Raw genomic sequence first — 26,344 nt, forward strand, 5'->3', positions numbered from 1 at the left:
GAAAGCTAACAAATCTGTATGGTGGTCTAAAATCTCACAGGAGATAATCACAGAGCTGCAAATGTGTGCATTTTGCTGTGAAACTAGGATCACACAAAGAAAAGAGCCATTAATATCTCATGAGCTTCCCTTCAGACCATGGCAGAAAATAGCAGCACATCTGTGTGAGTAGAAAAATCAAAACTACCTGTGTCAGACTATTCTAGATTCCTAGAAATCCTCCACCTTCCAACCACGACCAGTACCCAGGTCATTGCCAAGCTCAAAGCAACCTTTGCTAGGTTCTGAGTCCCTGAGATCCTGGTTAGCGATAATAGCCCCCTGTTAGCAAGTACAGAGCTAAAATAACATAGTAAGGAGTATGACTTCATACTGTACATGTGACAAGCAGCCCCCATTTGTAATGGACATGTGGAGAGGGCTATACAGACAGCCAAGTGGATACTCAACCAGACAGACCCTCTGCTCACTCTACTGACATACAGAGCCACTCGGGCTGAGCTACTGATGGGGAGAAGGATCAGGACAATCCTTCCTTCCTTATAAGAGAATCTGAAATGAAACTGACCAGGAGAAGGTCAGACAGGCAGACGCTGCTGCAAAATGGAAGCAGGCATTTTACAACGACCGCAGGAATGGAGTCAGAAACATTTAATCACTGAGCTCTGGGGACACAGTGCTCATGAAACTTGATGGACAAAAACACTGGACGACACCAGCAGTTGTTCAAGTCCCCAGCTCCACCCCACGGTCATACCGGGTGGAAACTGCCCAGGGGGGTAGTTCAGAAGTAACAGGCGCTATCTACAGCTATTGCCAGGCACAACAACACCAGACCAGGTCACAGAGACTGTGCCCATGACGTCTGAGGTGTCTGGTGAGTCAGGGGAGACACAATCTGTTTCTCCTCACATGGACGTGATTCTTGCACAAACAGGGATAGGGACTAATGTCACATGTTCAGGACGAGAGAGAAATCCACTTGAGAGACTGTATCTGTAAAAGATCACCTTTCCTGTATACAGTTGAAGTTGGAAGTTTCGCCTCACACAAGTCAACAAAGTCAAAAAACATTTTTACATCCTTTCTGAGTGATAGTTCCTCAGTATTTGAAAAATATGTTTAACACTCACCAAGCCTCAGTGTGAAAGTGCAAAATATCATGATCTGATAATCCCAAATATCCAGTGGAAAGTAATAAAAAAAATGCTTTCTGCCCTGACCTCACTGGTGCATGAACATTTGAGGGCCCGGATTAGGCAAGTTGATACATTGTTGCAAGTCCATTAGCTATAGCATCGGACAGATAGAAAGGGAGGCAGGCTGGCAGAGTTGAGAGATGAATGTGATTGAAGGAACCAACATTGTAACCAGGATATTCTCTACCATTTATTTTGGGGGTGGTGGCTTTAGGCCTATATATTTTACTTAGTTGATGATGGAAGTTATAGGCCTATTGCTGCATTAGCCTATAGGCTATCTCTGAGCTCTATGCACTAATTTCTTTAGCCGCCAATGGATCACAGTGTATCAATGTGTCCAAATGGCAGAGGCTAGCTGTCTAGCCATAGTTGAATTTTAAATTTTAGATTTTTATAATTTTACTTCAGATTTTTATGATTAACCATGTGGCAATGATTTAGAGAAACAATAAACTTTATTATTGAAATGAAACTGTTCCACAAAAATGTGCATATATAAATATTAATAGGCTAACTGGCATGCAGATCGGTAGAAATGGTAGGATAAATTGTAATCTTCCCTAAACGTGAAACTCACGAGCTGCCTTTAGTTTTAAAAAATGCTGACACGTTGAAATCCTATCCTCTATCCTTCACAAGAATAAAATATATGTAACGACATTTTACTTATAGTAATTGTTAAGTGCGTAATTACCTGAAACAGTTGTTCACTTTCCATAAGATGATGCTGTCAACTTCTTCCTCCGAGTGTTGATCGAGTGCAAGTCAGCCAGTCAGCAAGAAGGGTCAGTGCTATCCGAGATTATTGGGACGACCCTAACCTTAACTTCTACCCTAACCATAACCCTAACATAACCTTATCCCATACCTTCACTAATTTTGACTTCAATTGTGGAGGCACGTCCCAAGGATTCCAAATAGCACGGACTGCAAGAAGTCCAGCACGAGGACGATGGGCTTCTCTTCTCTCCAAGCTACAACGGTGAAACACAGCACAGAGCTATACAACATTTACATTTACATTTAAGTCATTTAGCAGACGCTCTTATCCAGAGCGACTTACAAATTGGTGCATTCACCTTATGACATCCAGTGGAACAGCCACTTTACAATAGTGCATCTAAATCTTTTAAGGGGGGTTGAGAAGGATTACTTTATCCTATCCTAGGTATTCCTTAAAGAGGTGGGGTTTCAGGTGTCTCCGGAAGGTGGTGATTGACTCCGCTGTCCTGGCGTCGTGAGGAGTGTGTTCCACCATTGGGGAGCCAGAGCAGCGAACAGTTTTGACTGGGCTGAGCGGGAACTGTACTTCCTCAGTGGTAGGGAGGCGAGCAGGCCAGAGGTGGATGAACGCAGTGCCCTTGTTTGGGTGTAGGGCCTGATCAGAGCCTGGAGGTACTGAGGTGCCGTTCCCCTCACAGCTCCGTAGGCAAGCACCATGGTCTTGTAGCGGATGCGAGCTTCAACTGGAAGCCAGTGGAGAGAGCGGAGGAGCGGGGTTGAGAGAGAACTTGGGAAGGTTGAACACCAGACGGGCTGCGGCGTTCTGGATGAGTTGTAGGGGTTTAATGGCACAGGCAGGGAGCCCAGCCAACAGCGAGTTGCAGTAATCCAGACGGGAGATGACAAGTGCCTGGATTAGGACCTGCGCCGCTTCCTGTGTGAGGCAGGGTCGTACTCTGCGGATGTTGTAGAGCATGAACCTACAGGAACGGGCCACCGCCTTGATGTTAGTTGAGAACGACAGGGTGTTGTCCAGGATCACGCCAAGGTTCTTAGCGCTCTGGGAGGAGGACACAATGCATCAGCTTGCAAACCTCAATTGTGAGGCAAAGCGTGTTTCATATTTAGTTTGATCATATTAGCAACATTGTTGCAAAGGCAATTATTGATTGGTTTGTGAGAACCATCACTTGAATATTTTAAACTTAGGCCAAGAGATTGCGAGCATTTAATTCAGCACAGATAAATAAGGAACCAAGTATCTTTGCAGCATGTTAAAGCTAATAGAATATCAAAATAAACATTGTAATAAGATGCTCCATTTTTTATAAGATGATGAACAGAATATATTTGAATATAATAGAATATATAATTCGGCACACTAAATGGGCATGGGCTATATACAGCGCACATATATATATATATATATATATATATATATACACATTTGAAGTCGGAAGTTTACATACACTTATGTTGGAGTCAAAAAAACTCATTTTTCAACCTCTCCACAAATTTCTTGTAAACAAACTATATCCTTGGCAAGTCGGTTAGGACATCTACTGTGTGCATGACACAAGTAATTTTTCCAACAATTGTTTACAGACAGATTATTTCACTTGTAATTCACTGTATGACAATTCCAGTGGGTCAGAAGTTTACATACATTAAGCTAACTGTGCATTTAAACAGCTTGGAAAATTCTAGAAAATGATGTCATGGCTTTAGAAGCTTCTGATAGGCTAATTGCCATCATTAGTTAATTGGAGGTATACCTGTGGTTGTATTTCAAGGCCTATCTTAAAACTCAGTGACTCTTTGCTTGACATCATGGGAAAATCAAAAGAAATCAGCCAAGACCTCAGAAAGTCTGGTTCATCCTTGGGGGCAATTTCCAAATGCCTGAAGGTACCACGTTCATCTGTACAAGCAATAGTACACAAGTATAAACACCATGGTGTCACGATCATTGGTTGAATTAATGGACCAAGGCGCATCGTGCATAGAGTTCCACATGTTGATTGGATGAAACTCACAGAAAACAATAAAGCGCAAAATGAAACGAGAAACTAAAGTAGTGCTCGCAGGCAACTAGACATAGACAAGATCCCACAAAAACCCTGTGGGAAAAGGCTGTGTAAAGGATTTCCTCCTCTTCGTCTGAAGAGGAGAGGCGAGAAGGATCGTAGGACCAATATGCGGCGTGGTAAGTGTCCATGGTTCCTTTTAATAAGAAATACTTAACATGAACACAACTGAATACAAAAACAATAAACGTGAATACGAACGAAAACCGCAAAACCTTAACCTATAGGGGAGGGTCTGGGTGGGCGTCTGTCCGCGGTGGCGGCTTTGGCGCGGGACATGGACCCCACTTCACCACAGTCTTTCTCCGCCTCATTGTCCGCCTCCGTGGCCTCCTAAACACGGCGACCCTGCTAAATGGCCCCACTGGACTGAGGGGCAGCTCGGGACTGAGGGGCAGCTCGGGACTGAGGGACAGCTCGGGACTGACGGGCAGCTCAGTACTGAGGGGCAACTCCAGACTGAAGGGCAGCTGGCTGTCGACTCTGGCAGATCCTGGCTGACTGGCGGCTCTGGCAGATCCTGGCTGAATGGCGGCTCTGGCGGATCCTGGCTGACTGGCGGATCCTGGCGGATCCTGGCTGACTGGCGGTTCTGGCGGATCCTGGCTGACTGGCGGCTCTGGCGGATCCTGGCTGACTGGCGGCTCTGGCCACTCCATGCTGTCTGGCGGCTCTGGCGGCTCATGACAGACTTGCGGCTCTGGTAGCTCCGGACAGACAGGAGACTCTAGCAGCTGCGGACAGACGGGAGACTCTAGCAGCTCTGGACAGACGGGAGACTCGAGCCACTCTGGACAGACGGGAGACTCTAGCTGCTCTGGACAGACGGGAACACCTGTAGGGAGGAGACAGAGAGACAGCCTGGTGCGTGGACCCACCAGGCTGGGGAGACCTCCAGGAGGCTTGGTATTAGGAGGAGGCAACTGAAGGACCGGGCTGTGGGGGAGCACTGGAGCTCTGGTGCGCCACTCCCCCAGGTTGGATAACTACTCTAGCCCGGACCCTCCAGAGTGCAGGCACAGGTTGAACCAGGCTGTGGGTAAGCATGGGAGATCTAGTGCCTACTACGCGCACTTCTCCCTTAGGCTCCACTCCCACATTTGCCCAGCACGAGCGGAACGCAGGCATAAGACGCACTGCACCCTCCCAGCGCCCCGGAGACACAGCACGCAGAGCCGGCGCAGGATACCCTGGACCGAAACGGCGTACCGGCGACCAGACACGCTGAGCAGGCACCATACGCCCTGGCTGGATGCCCACACTCGCATGACACTCTCGGGGGGCTGCCCTATAGCGTACCGGGCTATGGGCACGTACTGGCGACACCGTGCGTTTAACCACATAACACGGTGGAGTGAGCACGAGGAGTGAGCTCAGGTCTGCTACCTGGCTTAGCCCCACACCTCGTATGCCCCCCTCCGCAAACTGGCTCTAACCAGAATAGAAAGAGTGGGAGGCCCCGGTGCACAACTGGGCAAGCGGACAAGTACATTTGAGTGTCTAATTTGAGAAATTGACACCCTCACAGTCTTCAACTGGCAGCATCATTAAATAGTACCCGCAAAACACCAGTCTCAACGTCAACAGTGAAGAGGTGACTCCGGGATGCTGGCCTTCTAGGCAGAGTTCCTCTGTCCAGTGTCTGTGTTATTTTTCCCATCTTAATCTTTTCTTTCTATTGGCCAGTCTGAGATATGCCTTTTTCTTTGCAACTCTGCGCTCTCCGCTGCCAACGTGCGGAAATTCACTGCGTAGTCTGCCACACTGCGGGAGCCTTGCCAAAGCAACTTCCGGGCAGCCTCTCTCCCGGACAATGGAGCATTGAAAACCTTTACCTCCTTTACCTCTGCCACGAACTCCTCCAGAGTGGAGCATAGAGCCGACTGTTGTTCCCATACTGCCGTAGCCCAGGCGAGAGCCCTCCCGGACATCAGCGTGATGAGGTACGCTATCTTAGAGCTCTCTATCGAATCGCTCTGGGGGAGGTAAGCAGGGTTCCCGGGAAACCGGGGTGACGGTGCTGCTAACAGCCGGGTTACTGAGGGGCTGGGAGGTTACTGTCACGGTAGACTGCATGTTAGACAAACCCCGGAATTGCTCCAGCAATGTGTTTAATGCTTGGTCGTGACATTCATCCAAGGTCTGGAACCCTTCTATAAGACCATGAAGCAACTCCTCGTGCCTACCAATGGTTGCTCCTTGGGAGGAGAGGGCATTGCAGAGCTGGTCCGAGGCTGCTGGGTCAGTCATTGCTAGTTCGTACTATCACGTCTCATGTATGACCCAGATGTAGACAGTGACAAAGAAACAAAAGTTCAATTCTAAAACAGTGGCAGGCAAACAACAGGTCAAAGGAAAGGCAGGGGTCAATAATCCAGAGAGGGTTATTGGGTCCAGAACGGCAGGCAGTCTCAGGGTCAGGGCAGGCAGGAGTTAATAATCCAGTAAAGTGGTTTAAGGTACAAAATGGCAGGCAGGGTCAGGGTCAGGGCAGGCAGAACAGTCAAAACTGGGGAGGACTAGAAAACAGGAGCAGGAAACTGGCAGGAGCAGAGGAACAAACGCTGGTAGGTTTCACAAAGAAAAATAACTGTCAACAGACAAACAGAGAACACAGGTATAAATACACAGGGGATAATGGGGAAGATGGGCGACACCTGGAGGGGGGTGAAGACAAGCACAAAGACAGGTGAAACAGATCAGGGTGTGACACATACTATATACAGGGTCCGTTCCAGTGCCATATTTACAATGTGATGGGTTTCTGGATCGATAGAGGTAGATATGTAGGGGTAAGGTGACTAGGCATCAGGATATATGATAAAACTGTAACTTAAAGTGGGTAAAGCCTCAGTGTTCACATTAAACACGCCACAGAAGTTTCACAAAGTTAAAGTCTGTGCATTGCCGAAGGGAACATTGGCAATTATCCAACTGGGGATGCTTCAGCATTTAAATCAAACCATGCATCAGACCAGAGTAATTATATTCTATCTGTTAGCTTTTCCTCTCTCTCGCTCTCTCTCACACACTCACACTCACTCACACACACACACACACACACAGTCATCATGACTTGCATTAGAAACATCCCTGATGCAGTTTGTCAAACCAAACCAGGCATTAGAGGAAATGTAATTACAGGCCTTTGTGTGAGCTTTGCTTATCTCTGCCTGCAGCGTCATGCTTCAGTAGAGTATCCTGGTGTGCTAATAGAACAAACATGGCTGAGGAACAAAACTAATGCATCCCTTCATGAGTAATCTTGCCTGAGTTGTACATTTTAGTTCACAGAGCAAATGCATATACTTTAGATCAGATTAGATTAGTTTATTAGTTGCAGATGTAATCGCAGGGTAGAGTGAAATGATTGAAATGCTTATGCTCTGAGCTCCAACAGTGCAGGTGAAAAAAGAGAATGAATGAGACAATAATAATAACTATGTACACATTTACAACTACAATAATATATAGACATTTACATGCAAAGACCCGGTTTAGATGGTTGATCACATACTTAGTATTACATGTGTTTTCCTCAGTGATGAATGATTAGTAAAGTTGCTGACGGAATGCTAATAGTGTGTGTGTGCGTGTGCGTGTGCGTGTGCGTGTGCGTGTGCGTGTGCGTGTGCGTGTGCGTGTGCGTGTGTGTGTGTGTGTGTGTGTGTGTGTGTGTGTGTGTGTGTGTGTGTGTGTGTGTGTGTGTGTGTGTGTGTGTGTGTGTGTGTGTGTGTGTGTGGGCACAGATACTGCAGTATTATGCAGTTGTGGGTTTCCATAATTGCGCTTTTCTTGCTCTATTGCTCCCATCCATGGCTTTTCCATCCTTCTGTTCAGTGTGTGCATGTAAATCCCGTCCTAGCATATTTAAAACACACCCATATCCACAAACATGCACACACACACACACACACACACACACACACACACACACACACACACACACACACACACACACACACACACACACACACACACACACACACACACACACACACACACACACACACACATCTCCATGTCCTCGTCAAGTTATGATTTTTCAACCATCAATATTCATGCCTCTCAAACGTCCTGTATTGTACTAAAAATGCTGTGCCGTGCAGAGAATGCTGAGAGTCTTTGAAAAGTATACCCACACACACATTCACACACTATGGCAAAAAAAAGGGTATGGGGAGAAATCTGTGCGCTTAGCACGAGTTCAGTGGCTGTGAAAGTCTGAAATATGCAGCCTGGTGCTACTGACTTTCAGGGACTGTGATAACAGTAAACAACAGCACAGTTTATCACCAACACTTCCTTCTACCAGACTCTCCATCCACCTAAGGCTGTGGCGGTCACAAAATTTCGTCAGCCGGTGATTGTCAAGCAAATAACTGCCGGTCTCACGGTAATTGATTGTTAATTAACATAAACACATTTAGTATCTCCTGGCTTTCACACATTGGTCCTTTGGAACATCTACATTTTAAAAAGTCTAATAAATCCATGTAATATAGCCTACACCTTCACAATAAATCCATTATTTATTTTAGACCGGTCTAAAGAAACATGATATGAAGAAAACATAGCCTATTTCAGAAAACCAGAATAGCATACTCTGAGTTGTGCTTATGTTAGTGTTGCGAGCGCACTGAAGGTAAGTGAGGAGTCAAACGCAGGTGAGCAGAAATGTCAGTGTAGCATGTAACTTTTAATCAGGGCAAGTCCAAAAAAAACACAGTCCAGTACAAATACCCAAAACCCAATGGAAACAAACAGTTCACCCGTAAGGCGTAGAACCACAACGTACCTTACTAAAATCACTACACGCGAAAATACACTGAGGAAAGCCTCCATAAGCAACAAGAATAATAATCCTGCACAAGCTCAAGCGGGAAAACAGGGTAAATATACACACAGAAATCAAAGCAAATGAAAACCAGTTGTGACAGAACCAAAGACAAAACAAACGGAAAAGGAAACATGGATCGGTGATGGCTAGTAGGCCGGCAACTCCGACCGACTTCGGGAAGTCGTGACCCGCACCGGAGCCTCCACCAACACTAGTCACCCCCCCTAACCCCCCCCATTTGGTTTCAGGTTTTGAGGCCGGAGTCCGCACCTTTGCGGGGGTGAGAGTACTGTCACAACCTGACCATAGAGAACCCTTGTTTCTTTATGGTGTCGTAGGTCAGGGCGTAACTAGAGGGGTATTTTAGTTTATAATTTCTATGTTGTGTTCTAGTTTATATTTTCTATGTTGGTGTTTTGTATTTTTTGTATGATTCCCAATTAGATGCAGCTGATAATCGTTGTCTCTAATTGGGGATCATATTTAAGTAGATATTTCTCCCACCTGTGTTTGTGGGATATTGTTTTGTGTTTGTGCATAAGCACCACGTACTCACGTTTAGTTGTCCGTTTATTGATTTATTGTTTTTTCTTTAAGTTTCACTTTGCAATAAATATGTGGAACTCAACATCCGCTGCGCATTGGTCCCGTTCTTACGACAACCGTGACAAATTTTAAGAAGTTATTCGGACAGTTGTGATACATACCTTTTCAAAACATACAGTTGAAGTAGGAAGTTTACATACACTAAGGTTGGAGTTATTAAAACTTGTTTTTCAACCACTCCACATATGTTTTGTTAACAACCAGTAGTTTGGCCAAGTCGGTTAGGACATGTACTTTGTGCATGACACAAGACATTTTTACCACAATTGTTTACAGACAGATTTCTTCACGTATAATTCGCTGTATCACAATTGCAGTGGGGTCAGAGGTTTACATACACTAAGTTGACTGTGCCTTTAAACAGCTTAGAAAATTCAAAAAAATGATGTCATGGCTTTAGACGTTTCTGGCTGACTAATTGACATAATTTGAGTCAATTGGAAGTGTACCTGTGGATGTATTTCAAGGCCTACCTTCAAACTCAGTGCCTCTTTGCTTGACATCATGGGAAAATCAAAAGAAATCAGCCAAGACCTCAGATAAAAAATTGTAAACCTCCACAAGTCTGGTTCATCCTTGGGAGCAATTTACAAACGCCTGATGATACCACATTCATCTGTACAAACAATAGTACGCAAGTATAAACACCATGGGACCAAGCAGCAGTCATACCGCTCAGGAAGGAGACGCGTTCTGTCTCCTAGAGATGAATGTACTTTGGTGCGAAAAGTGCAAATCAATCTCAGAACAACAGCAAAGGCCCTTGTGAAGATGCTGGAGGAAACAGGTACAAAAGTATCTATATCCACGGTAAAACGAGTCCTATATCAACATAACCTGAAAGGCCGCTCAGCAAGGAAGAAGCCACTGCTCCATTAAAAAGCCAGACTACGGTTTGCAACTGCCCATGGGGACAAAGATCATACTTTTTGGAAAAATGTCCTCTGGTCTGAAGAAACAAAAATAGAACTGTTTGGCCATAATGACCACCGTTATGTTTGGAGGAAAAAGGGGGATGCTTGCAAGCTGAAGAACACCATCCCAACCTTGAAGCATGGGGGTGGCAGCATCATGTTGTGGGGGTGCTTTTGCTGCAGAAGGGAGTGGTGCACTTCACAAAATAGATGGCAACATGAGGTAGGAAAATGATGTGGCTATATTGAAGCAGCATCTCAAGATATCAGCCAGGAAGTTAAAGCTTGGTCACAAATGGGTCTTCCAAATGGACACTGACCCCAAGAATACTTCCAAAGTTGTGGCAAAATGTCTTCAGGACAACAAAGTCAAGGTATTTGAGTGGCCATCACAAAGCCCTGACCTCAATCCTATCGAAAATTTGTGGGCAGAACTGAAAAAGCGTGTTGAGCACGGAGGCCTACAAACCTGACTCAGTTACACCAGCTCTGTCAGGAGGAATGGGCCAAAATTCCCCCAACTTATTGTGGGTAGCTTGTGGAAGGCTACCTGAAACGTTTGACTCAAGTTAAACAATTTAAAGGCAAAGCTACCAAATACTAATTAAGTGTATATAAACTTCTGACCCACTGGGAATGTGATGAAAGAAATAAAAGCTGAAATAAATCATTATCTCTACTATTATTCTGACATTTCGCATTCTCAAAATATAGTGGTGATCCTAACTGAGGGAATTTTTACGAGAATTAAATGTCAGGAATTGTGAAAAACTGAGTTTAAATGTACTTGACTAAGGTGTATGTAAACTTACGACTTCAACTGTGTAGTAATATGAGCTAGGCGACATGTGCAACTATGATTATAAAAAGTCCCCAAAAAAAGGCTTTGTTTCTTGCCTTACACTGGGCATCATTCACAAGGGATAATATATCATTCACAAGTGGTAGGCTAATATTGTCACCCATCAGACTATTCTTGATTTAATCTTGTCTTTACATATACAAAAATTAAATTGAGTTAGAATGGACCATTATCATGCACCTGTCTCGAAACAGAGGCAGGGGGAAAAATACATGTTATCTATGCACTTAAATAGTGAATGGAGGACGCTTTGCCCATGGTTCATCTTCATGCCAGCCAGGTAAGCTATACTCCTGTTGTGAAGCAAAGCAATGTGGTTAATATTAGGAAAGTCGAGAAATAAATATAGTAGGCCTAGCCTATAGAAAGCTGATGGGATCTTTCTCTTTTTAATAGAGGTCATGACTCTGTTTTCTCGTGCAATTGCATAGCCTATAGAAGTAGTGCGTAACATGAGGTCATAGGCTTCCCATTAAGCAGTTTATTCGATTTTTGATGACAATTGCATTGATGTCAGAGTGACTAGAAGGACAATAGAGTGCTGGGTACCAGGCACTTACCACGTCTGGTAGGCTACCAATGACCATCAGCACCATGAGAGCTTGGAGAAGCCTAATTACCGTGACTAAACAGTCATGTGGAATTTGACTGCCTTCATGATTTGTGACCGCCGGTGTGGCAGTAATATGGTCAACTTAACAGCCCTATTTCCACCGGACTCTCCACCAGACTCTCTTTCTGCCAGACTCTCCATCAGACTCTCTTTCTGCCAGACTCTCCACCAGACTCTCCTTCCACTAGACTCTCCTTCCACTAGACTCTCCTTCCACCAGACTCTCGTTCCACCAGACTGTCCTTCTACCAGACTCTCCACCAGACTCTCCTTCTACCAGACTCTCCACCAGATTCTCCTTCTATCAGACTCTCCACCAGACTGTCCTTCTACCAGACTCTTCACCAGACTCTTCATTCTACCAGACTCTCCACCAAACCCTTCTACCAGACTTCTACCCGTCCCAAAAATAATGAGTACCACTTAAAAAATGTATTAACAAACAATGTTCGTGTCCAAAATAGCACTCGATTCCTTAAGTAGTGCTATACTTTGGACCAGAGCCCCATTCCCTATGTAGTGCACTACTTTTGGCCAGAGCCTTGGGCCCTAGTAATGCCCTATAAAGGGAAGAGGATGCCATTTAAGATGCAGAAGGTAAGCAGCTGTAATAGGATGTTTCCAGATGAACGTCCTACATCTTCCTAAAAGCTAGTGCTTTTATCTCTATGACTTTATCACTAACAGTGCTAAAACCTAATGTTAACAATTAATTCACTCTTCCTTTGCCACCCTGTTTGTGAAGTTTGTCATATGGCCTTGTGTACATTAATCAAATCAAATCAAAATCAAATTGTATTGGTCACATACACATTTTTAGCAGATGTTATTGCGGGTGTAGCGAAATGCTTGTGTTCCTAGCTACAACAGTGGAGTAGTATCTAACAATTCACAACAATACACACAAATCTAAAAGTAAAAGAATGAAATTAAGAACTATATGAATATTAGATTGAGCAATGTCGGAGTGGCATTGACTAGAATACAGTAGAATGGAATACAGTATATACATATGAGATGAGTAAAGCAGTAGTTAAACATGATTTAAATATTATTAAAGTGACTTGTGTTCCATTCTTAAAGTGGCCAGTAATTCCAAGTCTATGTGTATATAGAGCAGCAGCCTCTAAGGTGCAGGGTTGTGTAACTGGGTGGAAGCCAGCTAGTGATGGCTATTTAACAGCCTGATGGCCTTGAGATAGAAGCTGTTTTTCAGGCTCTCAGTCCCCGCTTTGATGCACCTGTATTGACCTTTCCTTCTGGATGATAGCGGGGTGAACAGGGCATGGCTCGGGTGGTTGATGTCCTTGATGATAATTTTGGCCTTCCTGTGACATCGGGTACATAGGTGTCCTGGAGGGCAGGTAGTTTGCCCCCAGTGATGCGTTGGGCAGACCACACCACCTTCTGGAGAGCCCTGCAGTTGCGGGCGGTGCAGTTGCCATACCAGGCGGTGGTACAGCCTGACAGGATGCTCTCAATTGTGTATTTGTAAAGGTTTGTGAGGGTTTTAGGGGCCAAGCCAAATTTCTGTTGCTGTTGCCCCTTCTTCACCACACTGTCTGGGTAGGTGGATTATTTCAGATTGTCAGTGATGTGTATGCCGAGGAAGTTGAAGCTTTCCCAACTTCTCCACTGCGGTCCTGTTGATGTGTATATGCAGGTGCTCCCTCTGCTATTTCCTGAAGTCCACGATCAGCTCCTTTGTTTTGTTGACGTTGAGTGAGAGGTTATTTTCCTGGCACCACTCTCCCAGGGCCCTTACCTCCTCTCTGTAGGCGGTCTCATTATTGTTGGTAATCTGGCCTACTACTGTTGTGTCGCGTGCAAACTTGATGATTGCGTTGGAGGCGTGGCCACGCAGTCATTGGTGAACAGGGAGTACAGGAGGGGGCTGAGCACAAATGCTTGTGGGGCCCCTGTGCTGAGGATCAGCAAAGTGAAGGTGTTTGCTACCTTCACCACCTGGGGGCGGGCCGTCAGGAAGTCCAGGACCCAGTTGCACAGGGCGGGGTTAAGACCCAGAGCCACGTGCTTAAAACCTGTTTGGGATAGGGGGCAGTATTTTCACACCTGGATGAAAAGCATGCCCAAAATAAACTGCCTGCTACTCAGGCCCAGAAGCTACGATATGCATATAATGGTAGATTTGGATAGAAAACACTCTAAAGTTTCTAAAACTGTTAAAACAATGTTTTTGAGTATAACATAACTTATTTGGCAGGCAAAACCCCCAGGACAAACCATCCAGGATTTTTTTTTTTCAATAAGTTTTCTATGGGAACCTAGATTTCTGTGGCACTTGGTTGCAGTTCCTATTGCTTCCACTAGATGTCAACAGTCTTTAGAAATTGGTTGATGTTTTTCTTTGGAGAATTAAGAAGTACGGCTATTCAGAACGAGGGTCCAGCCTAGTGTACTCTTTTGTTTGGGGCGCGCGACCTGAAGCTCACTCCACTTTAATTTTAGTCGCAATTGAACACAGTGTATTCCGTCTTACATTTTATGGATTATTTACGTTTTAAAATACCTAAAGTTGGATTAGGAAAGTTGTTTGAAATGTTTGGACCAAGATTACGGGTCATTTATTAGATAAATGTCATGTTGGGCGAGTTGGAACCGGTGTTTTTCAGAATCAAACGCGCCAAATAAATGAACATTTTGGGGAATTTTTTTATTTTTTATTTTACCTTTATTTAACCAGGGAAGTCAGTTAAGAACACATTATTATTTTCAATGACGGCCTGGGAACAGTGGGTTAACTGTCTGTTCAGGGGCAGAACGACAGATTTGTACCTTGTCAGCTCGGGGGTTTGAACTCGCAACCTTCCGGTTACTAGTCCAACGCTCTAACCACTAGGCTACGCTGCCGCCCAAATAACGACTATAATGGTTCCGCTAGCGGAACCCCTAGCCGTAAAAGGTTTAATGAGCTTGGAGTGTATTTTGGTGTTGAATGCTGAGGTATAGTTAACATTTTTTTGGTTGCTACATGATTCCATATGTGATATTTCATAGTTTTGACGTCTTCACTATTATTTTACAATGTAGAAAATAGTACAAATAAAGAAAAACCTTTTAAATGAGTAGTTGTGACCAAACGTTTGACTGGTACTGTACATCCATATCAGCTGATCAGTACTGCTTTATATTTATAGCATAAACGGGAGACTGGAGAGGTTGTGCTTTTGTGAATATATACCACTGTGAAATGCACACCGCTCTGGGAGCCACTTGACTACAGTAAGTCATCTGTCCTCCTGCCCCTCTCTCTCCTGCATAATAACAGCCCGGAGGTAATGAAGTTGGAAATGAAGATTGAAGATGAAGACGTTTTGCCTGTCGGCAATTAAGTGTTTGGGTTATAGAACTTTCAAAATACAGAAAGTGTCACAGTGTGATGCGTTTTACATCATCTGTGTTGATGTGTGTGTGTGTTTGAAAGACGAAAAGAGAAAGAACCCAACGCTGCCTCACTTCACAAATCAAACTCAACTCACTGTCGACAAGTTGACCTCTGCTATAGTGGTGAGGAGTAGTCTACCGTGTCCAGAAACAACTTCACCATAACTTTTCTGTATGCGGGATTCACTCAAACACAGTTTTAAGCTTTGTTATACTATTGACAATTACAGCTGATTTTGGGATTGTATTCTATAAATCGTCTGACTTAATCGAACTTTTAGCCGCCAGGTCCTGATATCAGGGCATAAAAACTACAATCTGTCTCCTGAATTAGCCTGGTGTGCATGTGCCTAGTGCCTAGTGCCTAGTGTGCACTAGGCCCAAGCTAGGCCCAAGCTGGTTTTAGACCTTATTGCCAAACTTAATATATACTGCACCCTCAGGTAGTTTATACAATCATGTAACATTTGACATTTGCTGTAAAGAAACTTTTAAATAATTTGTTTTGATTTGATTTTGCTAACACAGCCAGATATGTACACAGTTTTGTACCCTTAACCTTTTTAAAACTGACTATCAAATTGGTTGATTAAATTTGACTTTATTAATATAATGAGTAATGCAGGAAGGTCACAAGGTAATTGACATAAGACAACGCAAGAAAATAGCAGCTCAACAGAGCGCAATGACTACAATGAATGGCTAAATTACTTCCAGACACTAAGGGCCCAAGGAGCTCCTTCTCCTCCTCGCCACTCTATAGTAGGATGTCATGATGGCAATCACTCTGTCATAATGAGATTTGGTGTGTGTGTGCGTGTGCGTGTGCGTGTGCGTGTGTGTGTGTGTGTGTGTGTGTGTGTGTGTGTGTGTGTGTGTGTGTGTGTGTGTGTGTGTGTGTGTGTGTGTGTGTGTGTGTGTGTGTGTGTGTGTGTGTGTGTGTGTGTGCGTGTGCGTGTGCGTGTGTGTGTGTGCGTGCGTGTGTAAGACACTCAAAGAAAATAGTTCAATGGTATGCTGTTCATTTTTTCCATGTGCACCATCCCTTATGGAAAAACATTATTTCATGAGTGGAAAATCACATGATTTCACATGTAAAATGTTATTTCACGTGTGAAATTCCACATATGAACTCATGTGTTTTCGGAACATTTCACATGTGATGATATTTCACATGAAGTTTAATGTGTGGATTTTCATGTGTTCACATAATCTTTCACCTATTTTATTTGCTAAAATATTTTTCACATGAGATTTGAGATGCCCTGCAAACAAAAATGTGTCTTTAAGGATATACAGACAAATAGTGCTTTTAAAATACAATGTTATCAACTTATATATTTAAGTGGCATTAATTATTATTTAACATATCCTCACTTGGGATTTGAATTCACAACCTCTTGCTTCACTGCATTCTGAGCTTCCTGCTACGCCACCATGTCTGTGTCAAAAAATGAGTTCACCTGTATTCCTACACTTTGGATTTAAGTAAAATAAATCTCAGCTTTGTTAAAAATGCACTCAAGAAAAACTACTATATTTATCTTAGTGATTCAAGAGTAACATTAAAACAATATGCCCCACCAACATTAGACAACTATACAGAAAACACTTCAAATTGCTGAGATAAGTAAATGAAATCCATGAGGAGTTAATAGGCAGATTAACTGATAACTAAAATCGCAGTGCCGATGGCTCTATTTTGCTAAGTGCAGAGATGTACTATAGGTAATAAATGAAACTTGGCATACTCCAAATCCAGAGGTTGTGAGTTCAAATCCCAGGTGGAGCCAATACTGAAAAGTCACTACTAAGTGATCATGTGAAATGTATTCATATTGTCAATGATGAAAGATTGTACACTTACTTTAAAACCCCTATATCATGTCATTCCCTTATATAAAAAAAAGTGAAATAGCTGTTTTCACATGTTGAGCTGAAATTTTCTAAAAACAAAAGACACATGAGGTCAGTTGTTCACATGTGAAACCATATGTTACATGTGTTACATTTAGTGTTCACGTGTTAACACCACCTTTTCACATGTGAGGAGAATAACATGTTTTCACCTCACACGTGAAAATCAAATTTGCACATTCACGTGAAAAACTTTCACATGTGGTATTGCTTTTTGACATTTTGTCCAACATTTTTTTACAAGATGTTTTCACATGTGTAGTGTCATTCATTTTATCACATGTTGCTGTTCCATGTTGTCACATGCTATCGCATTAAGTTCACGTAAGATCACATACGATAAGATCACAAGGGATACAAGTAACTGGCAGTGTTTGTGCTGCTTTCAGTATGCCCCACTTATACACAGCTGTGATGAACCTCTTTAAAACAAAGTCTTCATTGCGCTCACAAGTGTTGGGGTACACAATATTAGAATTATCCCATAATAAGAAACCAATTATCCCGTAATAAGAAGCTCATGTTAAACAGTATACCATGGGCTTTTGGCATCTCCACAATATCTAAAGGACATTAAAGGGGAAATATGCAGTTGCCACATTTTTTTTTTTTACTTTTAAATTTATGATAAATACCCATTAATTCAAGAAGAATCATGTATAGATGCCCCATGAGCTTAGTTCAACTGTCATACCCCATCAGAACCCAAAATATAAGATTGTTAAATGTAAACAAAATAATGTTGATATCATGCATGGTTAGTCCTTGTGTCCATAGCTCTGTCCATGAGTTTGCAAGTGGCTACATTTCTCCAGTCCCTTCCCTCAGCTGTTTGCCAAATCAGTGGCTACATTTCTCCAGTCCCATCCCTCAGCTGTTTGCCAAATCAGTGGCTACATTTCTCCAGTCCCTTCCCTCAGCTGTTTGCCAAATCAGTGGCTACATTTCTCCAGTCCCGTCCCTCAGCTGTTTGCCAAATCAGTGGCTACATTTCTCCAGTCCCTTCCCTCAGCTGTTTGCCAAATCAGTGGCTACATTTCTCCAGTCCCGTCCCTCAGCTGTTTGCCAAATCAGTGGCTACATTTCTCCAGTCCCTTCCCTCAGCTGTTTGCCAAATCAGTGGCTACATTTCTCCAGTCCCTTCCCTCAGCTGTTTGCCAAATCAGTGGCTACATTTCTCCAGTCCCTTCCCTCAGCTGTTTGCCAAATCAGTGGCTACATTTCTCCAGTCCCGTCCCTCAGCTGTTTGCCAAATCAGTGGCGGAGTGACCGCTTTGTTATTGTTCGAACTGCAGATTTCCCTGTTAAGATTGATCCAGTTAAATCTGCTATATTTAGAGCCACCCCCAAGAGCCACCCCCAGTGTGTAATATTCTTCAAACCCCAATGTAGTGAGCTAAGCCGTTTTACTCATGTCCCCTTTAACACCACAGACAGCAGTACTGTATACGATGATTTTAAATGATTGATCACACCATGCTTATTAAACTGCTTTATTTCCAAATGGAGGGCGAGGGAGAAAGGCCAGGGTCAAACACAGCAGGGGGAGAAAAAGAGTCCAGGCAGGTCAGAAGAGTAGGGAGAATGATGATGGGGATGTTGATTCACTATACATTGAGTTTTCATGGCTGCTCTGTTAGCACCAAAAGTTCAATGACAATAGAATTTTAAAATGGAAATGTTATTGTCGCAGAACAATTTGTGCCAACACAGAGTGCGGTTGTTTGCTGATCTCCATGGTTCTGCAACCACAGGCTGTTAAAGCACCACCCATCAGCACAGTAGTCTTTAGAAAACACCACTGAAAATGTTTAAGAAACGAGTTAAAAATAATAAATAAGTACAAAAAGCCTGCAGGAAAATTCAAGTCCACGACCCAGATTTTACCAATATTTCAGAATATTTTTTCAAATCATGACATTCATCTTCTGCATTGACTGAGTTCCAGTAGAAATGACCCCAACCCCTGCAAACATACATCTGCTCCTGAATCCTGTTCCTCTGCTGACTTTAAATCAATGAATCTCATTCAACATATTCAGATTTGATACAGTATTTACAGTATTTTGTTCACATTAACTTTGCCTTGCTTGGAGAGCACAGTCAGAAAGAAGGAAAATTATAAATATGAAACTAACAGGAAACTCAAAATGGCTCTAAATAAATAAATAATACATATAGCTTATCCAATCACAGCCCCTTATTAGAGCATGACAGTGTCACTCTGAGTCCCGCTCTGTCCGTGTCAGCTGGCGTCACTTCACGGCCATGCTTGAAAGGACGGAACGGAGTTCCACAAAATACAATTCTCACTACAAAAAGCAATTGCAACTAACCCTAACCTTGCCTTTGACCTTACCCATATCCTTAACACTAACTTTAACCCTAAAGGAAGAACAAATAGATAATGTACTTTCAAAGCATGGCCATCTAGAGACTAGTGTCCCTCAGGGGGAGAGATCTTTGGCCTGAGTCTCTATATCTACATCTGTTTTCTGTGCTTACCATTATGTGGAGGTCTACATTATAAAATATCAGCCAGAGGAGGCTTTGGCACAGTCCATGAGTACCCCAGACATTTTACATAAGTTTACCAGACACTTGCAGCTGGTACCACTAGAAGTGCATCATTAGAAAATACACACTCATGGAGTCTCTCTCACATAGACAAGGGTCAGCAAAAATTGACAATGCGAGATTAGAAGTGTTGTTGCCGACATTCCTTGTCCCATAGTGTCATAATACCTATATAGCATTCACAGTTACAGACATAGCCTCTGTGAGGGAGAAACACAAAAAGCATCATGACCTGACAGTCTATGAAGAAATACATAAAGAGCAACTGTAAAGAGTAGCAGTACCTCTCAGAAATAAAGGAATGTGCCAGGTAGAATTCCAGTCAGCAAGTGCAGGTACATTCCCAAATCAATCAATTCATTGATCTATCAAGCAATCAATCATTCATTCATTCATCCATCCCATATTTGCCATTTGGGAGCTTAATAAAGTACTATATTATCTTATGGTATGAATGTCCTTCCAGAAGTAGCTGAGGATGAACATGACCTGTGCTTTCAGTATTATAGTCAATATCAACTAGAGTGTTTTTAAGACCGTTTGAAGTGTTTGTGTCAGGTCAGCAGTAGAGCTAACGTGGCTGAGTTCCTCCTCTCATAGACAGCCACTGTTCTGTTCTGTTCAATGGGGAGCAGTGTGTTCGTTAATAGCAATGTCCTTTCAGGCTGAAGTCAGATGAATCCACTCAAACAAAGCCAGATAGTCACTGTCCAGTGTCTTTGATAGAAGAAAAAAAATATGTACGACTATACTGCATTCCAAAAAATCCTTAAATGTCACAAATTTGCGTTCCTTGTCAAGCGATTTGGGAAAGTATTTATCCTCTTATAAATGTGATATGCTTGAAATTGTGCTATATAGACCCAATATACAGATACAATTTACATTTCAGTCATTTAGCAGACGATCTTATCAAGTGCCTCTTACAGTAGTGAGTGCATACATTTCCGTACTTTAGTACTTTAGATACAATCCACCCTATTCCCTACACAGTGCACTACTTTAGACTAGAGTCCTATGGGCTCTAGTCAAAAGTAGTGCACTATATATCAAATAGGTTGCCATTTGGAACTCAAATTCTCTTATAGGGGTGTATAACAATAGTGTGAAGCTGTTTCCTCTCCTCATCTTTTATTTAGTTCACCTGCACTGACACAGAGATGTGGAAACAAATGCCTGATCCTTCATATTGCATCCACCTATATCCTTTGTTTTTCAGTGCAGATGAAGGAAAATACACAAGCAGAGGAAGCCACAATAGACTATTGAGATACACCTTAAAACACAGAGTCTTTCAAAATATAGCCTAAGCCCCACATGAGAGCAGTGGTGGGCATCAGAGTTTGAGAGGGAGTTAGTTGTCTCATGAACAGTTAGAGTCCTGTTGTTGTCTTGTCTCTCTCTCTCTCTCTCTCTCTCTCTCTCTCTCATATGGATAACATCTCTACAGGAACACATGCTATTCCTGAGGCAGGATAAAAGTAACTATGCAGGCATAAGTGGAAAGGCGACCAGGGTCTTGTGCGTTCCTCGTGGTTCTGCCCTTTGATAAAGAGAAGTGCCTCTGGTGATGCTTCAACAGGCCAACAGGTCTGGCCTATCATCTCCTCGCATTGTTCTATTTTGTTTATCAGTCGGCTGATAAAAGGATATTTGTTTGCTTCATCGCTTTAAAGTCCTTGAATGGCAGCGCTCAAGATTGTTGTTTTGATCAGGAGTTCTCAGTGAGCAGTGGTGTACTGCTATACCCAAAGGTTTCTCAATTTTTAATCAAACAGATTTCCCAGACAACCTTAATGTGAGTCAGTCAGTCATATTTTGACGAGAGCAGCGTTGTACTGTCATTTTCCAAGCAACATGTCCAAGTGTCACGAGTGCCAAAATTCCAAAATGGCATTTTCTTTTCCTTTTCCTCCTTCTCTCTTCCTTTCCAAACTTTCTACACATACTGTGTAATGCTCATAGATCAGAACATACCTCCTACCTTTTACTAAAGGATCAGGATCATGCCCTTGGATTCTTACACAGTATCATTCTAAAGCCCCCCAGAGTAGAATTCACGTAACATATTTTGCACATGCTCTCCCCAGACAATGCCCTTGCAATGAACAGTCACAGTTCTCCAGGTAATGGCTAGACGTCTGCAGCTACGTACCAAGGGACTAAAACAACGAGCCCTAAAAGTTTATTTCTGTTGCAAGGTGAGCTATCCTACAGCTGTTCTGATTCAGCATTATAGAATCGGCAGCCCTTCGTAACATCATTAATTAGAATCTAAAATCAGTCCGAATGTTTACAGAATATTTGTGCTGTTTTTTACACCTCAAAGAGTTTAGAGAGGACTGAAAAGAAAGGACTGACCTTACAGGTCATCAGTTTAAGGCCTCTTTACTAAAGGAAGGTTGCCATGGTTGTCCTTACAGAGCATTCAGTCTAGAAGAAGGTGCCCTTGGTGTTCTTACAGAGGATTTTCTTGAAGGCCTTTCTGAAGTCCTGATTAAAGATGGTGTATATGACAGGGTTCAGACAGGAGTTGCAGTAGCCAATCCAGAAGAAGAACTTGAAGAGGGGATCAGGGAGGGAGCAGGTCTCAGGACAGATGGCCTGCAGCGAGTAGGAGAAGAAGAAAGGGAACCAACAGACAACAAACACTCCGATCACCACGGCCAGGACGAACGTGAAGCGCTTCTCTCGGTTCACCATGGCTTTACGACGTGCTGCTCCCGGAGTGCTCTCCGGCTTAGACCTCCTCCCTGCCACCAGCCTAGCTCCCTTAGAGGTGGCGATTATGTCCCTGTACTTCTGGATGGTGGCTGGAGAATGGATGCCGGCTGAACTAGCCATGCTAGGATTGTTGATTCCAGTCCTCCCCCCTTCCTCGTTCTCCATGTCACTGTCAGAGCTGTTTGAGCTGTCCATATTATTGTTATACTTCTTTCCCTTCTTCCCCTTCACCTTCTTCTCCCCATGTTTGGGTTTGGCCGGGGATGGTGGGGGGATGGTGGGGGAGGAAGACGGTGAGACCAAGGAGGGTGAAGGATCCAGGGGGGAGGTAGGAGGGGAGGTGGTGGTTGGGTTTGGAGCTAGGGATAGAACCGGAGGATGGAGGAGGTTTTGGGTGGTGGGGATGTGAGGGGAGGGGGTCTCATTGGCAAGGTTGGGGGACGGTGATGGAGTAACAGCCAGTGTGGGGGGTCTGACGCTGGTGGTTTTGTGGGGCATAGCTGGCGTTTCCCCTCTGTCCTCCTTCCCGTTGGCTTGGATCCCCCGAGGGGTTTGACTTGGGGTGGCACAGCCCACCCCATCTTTCCTGGGCTCGCCTGGCGGGTTCTGTGTGCGCTGCTTGGCGATCTGGTAGATCCTCATGTAGACCAGGATCATGATGAGACATGGGGCGAAGAAGGAGCCGACGGTGGAGTAGAGGATGTACCAGCGCTCGTCGTTCAGTTGGCACTGAGGACCCCTCTCACTCCCCTCCCCGCCGGGCTCGCTCTTATTTAGCGACAGAAGAGGAGGGAAGGAGATTATGGCCGAGATGAGCCACACCACCACGATGGAGGCTTTAATACGCATGGGTGTGCGCTGGCGAGAGTAGGTAACCCGGCTTATGGACAGGTAACGGTCCAATGAGATGGCGCACAGGTGAACTATAGAGGAAGTGCAGAACAGGACGTCCAGTGCCAGGTAGATCTCACACCACAGAGACTTGAAGTACCAGTATCCCAGCAGTTCATTGGCTAGGGAGAATGGGATGATGAGGGTCGCCACCAAAATGTCTGCAGCCGCTAGAGACACTAAAAACAGGTTCTGTGGTCCTCGGAGTGCATGGCTGGTCAGGACGGCAATGATGACGAGGATGTTTCCCACGATTGTGAAGACCACCATGAGGGTGATGGCTGTAGCGAAGAGCGCCGTGGATTCGGGGGAGTAGGGGGCCAGTTGCAGGGAAGAGACGCTCTGATTGCAGGGAAGAGAAAAACCGCTGGTCGAACCATTAGTGTCGCCCAGCCCCACTGAACATGCACTATTCAAGGGTAAAGCCATGAGTAACACGATGGATGGACTTGATTAAAGTGAGAATAAAATGTTGTTGTAATAAAGATGCTGTTGGTAACGTTGTTTTATATTGAGGATGGCTGACATCAAATTATATCCTAAAAGTTTAGGAAAAAAACATTAGGCTATAACTAAAAGTATTAATGTTGTGTTATCGCTGTTCATTCCCTATCCTCCTCCCAGTTTCATCCTCCAAGTTCGTTCTAAGCAGCCAAACGATAAACTATGCCCGTGGAGCGCGCCAGAATAAAGGAGAGAGCAATTATATTTGCTGTCTGAAAATAAATCCGTTCAAACAATTAAAAGTTGTCCAGTACATGAAACAGAATTGATCGTAATCTCACAGCTGCTTAATTGTTTGACTATTTTAAAGAAGCGGGAATTTATGTCCAGGTGGTCACAGAAATATCCTTCAAATATAATTTCAGCCTATAATACAAGGCAACACACGAGAATGGGAACCAGTTACAAACTGGGCAGGGGAGCCTACTTCAGATGTTAGTGTGCTCAAGTCCCCGCTGTCTCTCAAATGGAGATGCACACAGCAGCCTACTGGGCACAGATATCAATTCAACGTCTATTCCACATTGGTTCATCGTAATTTCATTGAAATTACGCGCAAACAACGTTGATTCAACCAGTGTGTGCCCAGCGGGATGGCTATCTGAGCAATGTTAAAGCTGACAGATGACTTAAAAAACAAATCGCCTATCATAATTCTAATAAATATCAAATGGTATGCAGTTGTTTTCCTATAAGGACAAGAAAACATTGGTTTGAACAGATTTAGCTAATAAAATGGTCAAGCCTTGACAGACTAACTGGCGCGCGTTACCAAAATATGTCACTCACTTCATCTGCTTAATCCTGGACATTATTCAAGCAAAATGGATTCCTAAAATAATAAATTGTCTCTGAATGGCACTTATTCGTTTATGTTGTAACGTGAGCACGTCCTCAGTGTAACGATACAAGTTTGGAATTCATGAAAACAAACCCGTGTCCAACATAACTCCAGTCCAAATTACATATTGAGTTGTTGAGTTGTTGTTTCAGTTTCGTGGTGTTTAGCTGTTCCTCATCTCGGTTTGGGATGAATGTGTGGGTGCGTTGTTGGGTATATCCAGGTGCAGATAATGCGCAGTCTTGCTTTGACTGGCTCGTAGACCCTAGTTCGGTCTCTCCATGTCCGAGTGTAACCTACAGAAGGCTCGGCTATCTCTTCACGCAGCGGTGCTCCTGAGTTCAGCGCCTCGCGGATTCTCTCCTCGAACTTATCCGTTGGTCTCGCAGCAGCGCGCGCATCTCCAGGAGTGAGCGTGACCGTGAGCACCGGTCTAATAATGGAAGCGTCTCTCCTCTCATCTCTCTTTTCCAACCGGAGTGATGCCAATACGGGCGTCATGAGACCATGCCATCTCCCTCTCCCACTGGGCACACTGGTTGAGTCAATGTTGTTTCCACGTCATTTCAATGAAATGACGTTGAACCAACGTGCAAACGTTGAATTTACGTCTTTGCCAAGTGGTCTCTCTCTCTCTTTCGCTCCCTTTTCTATCTATCCACTCCCTTTCTCTCTACACACTAACACACTGTCAATCGGTACGGAAACCTCTGTAGTAAGTAGAACCGCGATGCTTTGGTAGGAAGCATAGGTCTCCAGCTAAGAGAGTAAAACACACTGAAGTAATTTATCTTTCTACAAACATTGTTGTCATCATCATCATCATTATAATCATCACATTCCTCCTCATGATCATCATTATTGTCACCCTGATCATAATTGAATTGTTGGTTCCATAGTGGCCTATTGGCTACTCAGAAAAAGAAAACCCTATGGTATGCTACCATGCTATATGGTCCCATCCCTGACAGTGACATGGATCAATCATCCCTCACCCACCCAACCCATTTCTCCACTCACGCCTTCATTAAACTGACATACATACATGCAGAGATGTGGATTATACAGGATCACACACACACACACACACACACACGCATACAAACACACGACTTTACCCTCCCACAAGGACTGTACTCTATTTAACTAAGATCAAGTGCCTTATGTTTTGATGTTCAATTAACAACTACAAAGTGTAAAATATAACAAACCAACACCCACACAGAGACATGGATTTAACAGTGGAAAGCATGTTCCCATTTATGATCTATAGTAGGAGTTAGTAGTCACTCACAAGCACACACACACACACACAGCATGCCTCATTTAGGGTGTCCACAGAGGGTGGGTTGGTGGTTGTCGTGAGGCCATTATGTTTATTTTCCATTTGCATCGTCCACCAAATGTCAGATAGGAGTGAGAACATTGACCATAGAATTAGAAATCTAACTAACTCATTCTGATTCCATGATCCCAACCCAAATAACTGCTTGCATTCTGTTCCATGCCAAGCGATCTAAACACAAGAGTGCTTGTAGTAGGAGAGGGCTCTCCAATCAAGTGTATCTGGCAGTCATGAATGAACTAAGGTTAGTAAAACAGTGAAAGTGGATTCAGGAGGTTATTCTACACAGCTCA

General features: G+C 43.8%; 1 protein-coding gene across 1 annotated transcript; it reads right to left on the reverse strand.

The window, feature by feature from the left end:
* Positions 1 to 18,646: 18,646 nt before the first annotated feature.
* LOC118393362 (alpha-2B adrenergic receptor-like) lies at positions 18,647 to 25,229 on the reverse strand. The gene has a single exon (XM_035785975.2). The coding sequence runs from the start codon at positions 23,788 to 23,790 to the stop codon at positions 22,180 to 22,182; it is 1,611 nt and encodes a 536-aa protein (XP_035641868.1). The 5' UTR covers positions 23,791 to 25,229; the 3' UTR covers positions 18,647 to 22,179.
* Positions 25,230 to 26,344: the final 1,115 nt, after the last annotated feature.

Source organism: Oncorhynchus keta, chromosome 14 (genome assembly GCF_023373465.1).
Source record: "Oncorhynchus keta strain PuntledgeMale-10-30-2019 chromosome 14, Oket_V2, whole genome shotgun sequence".
NCBI lineage: Eukaryota > Metazoa > Chordata > Actinopteri > Salmoniformes > Salmonidae > Oncorhynchus > Oncorhynchus keta.

Bases quoted from the DNA above. Each gene is read 5' to 3' on its own strand.
- LOC118393362 (XM_035785975.2), bottom strand. From the start codon at position 23,790: ATGGCTTTACCCTTGAATAGTGCATGTTCAGTGGGGCTGGGCGACACT.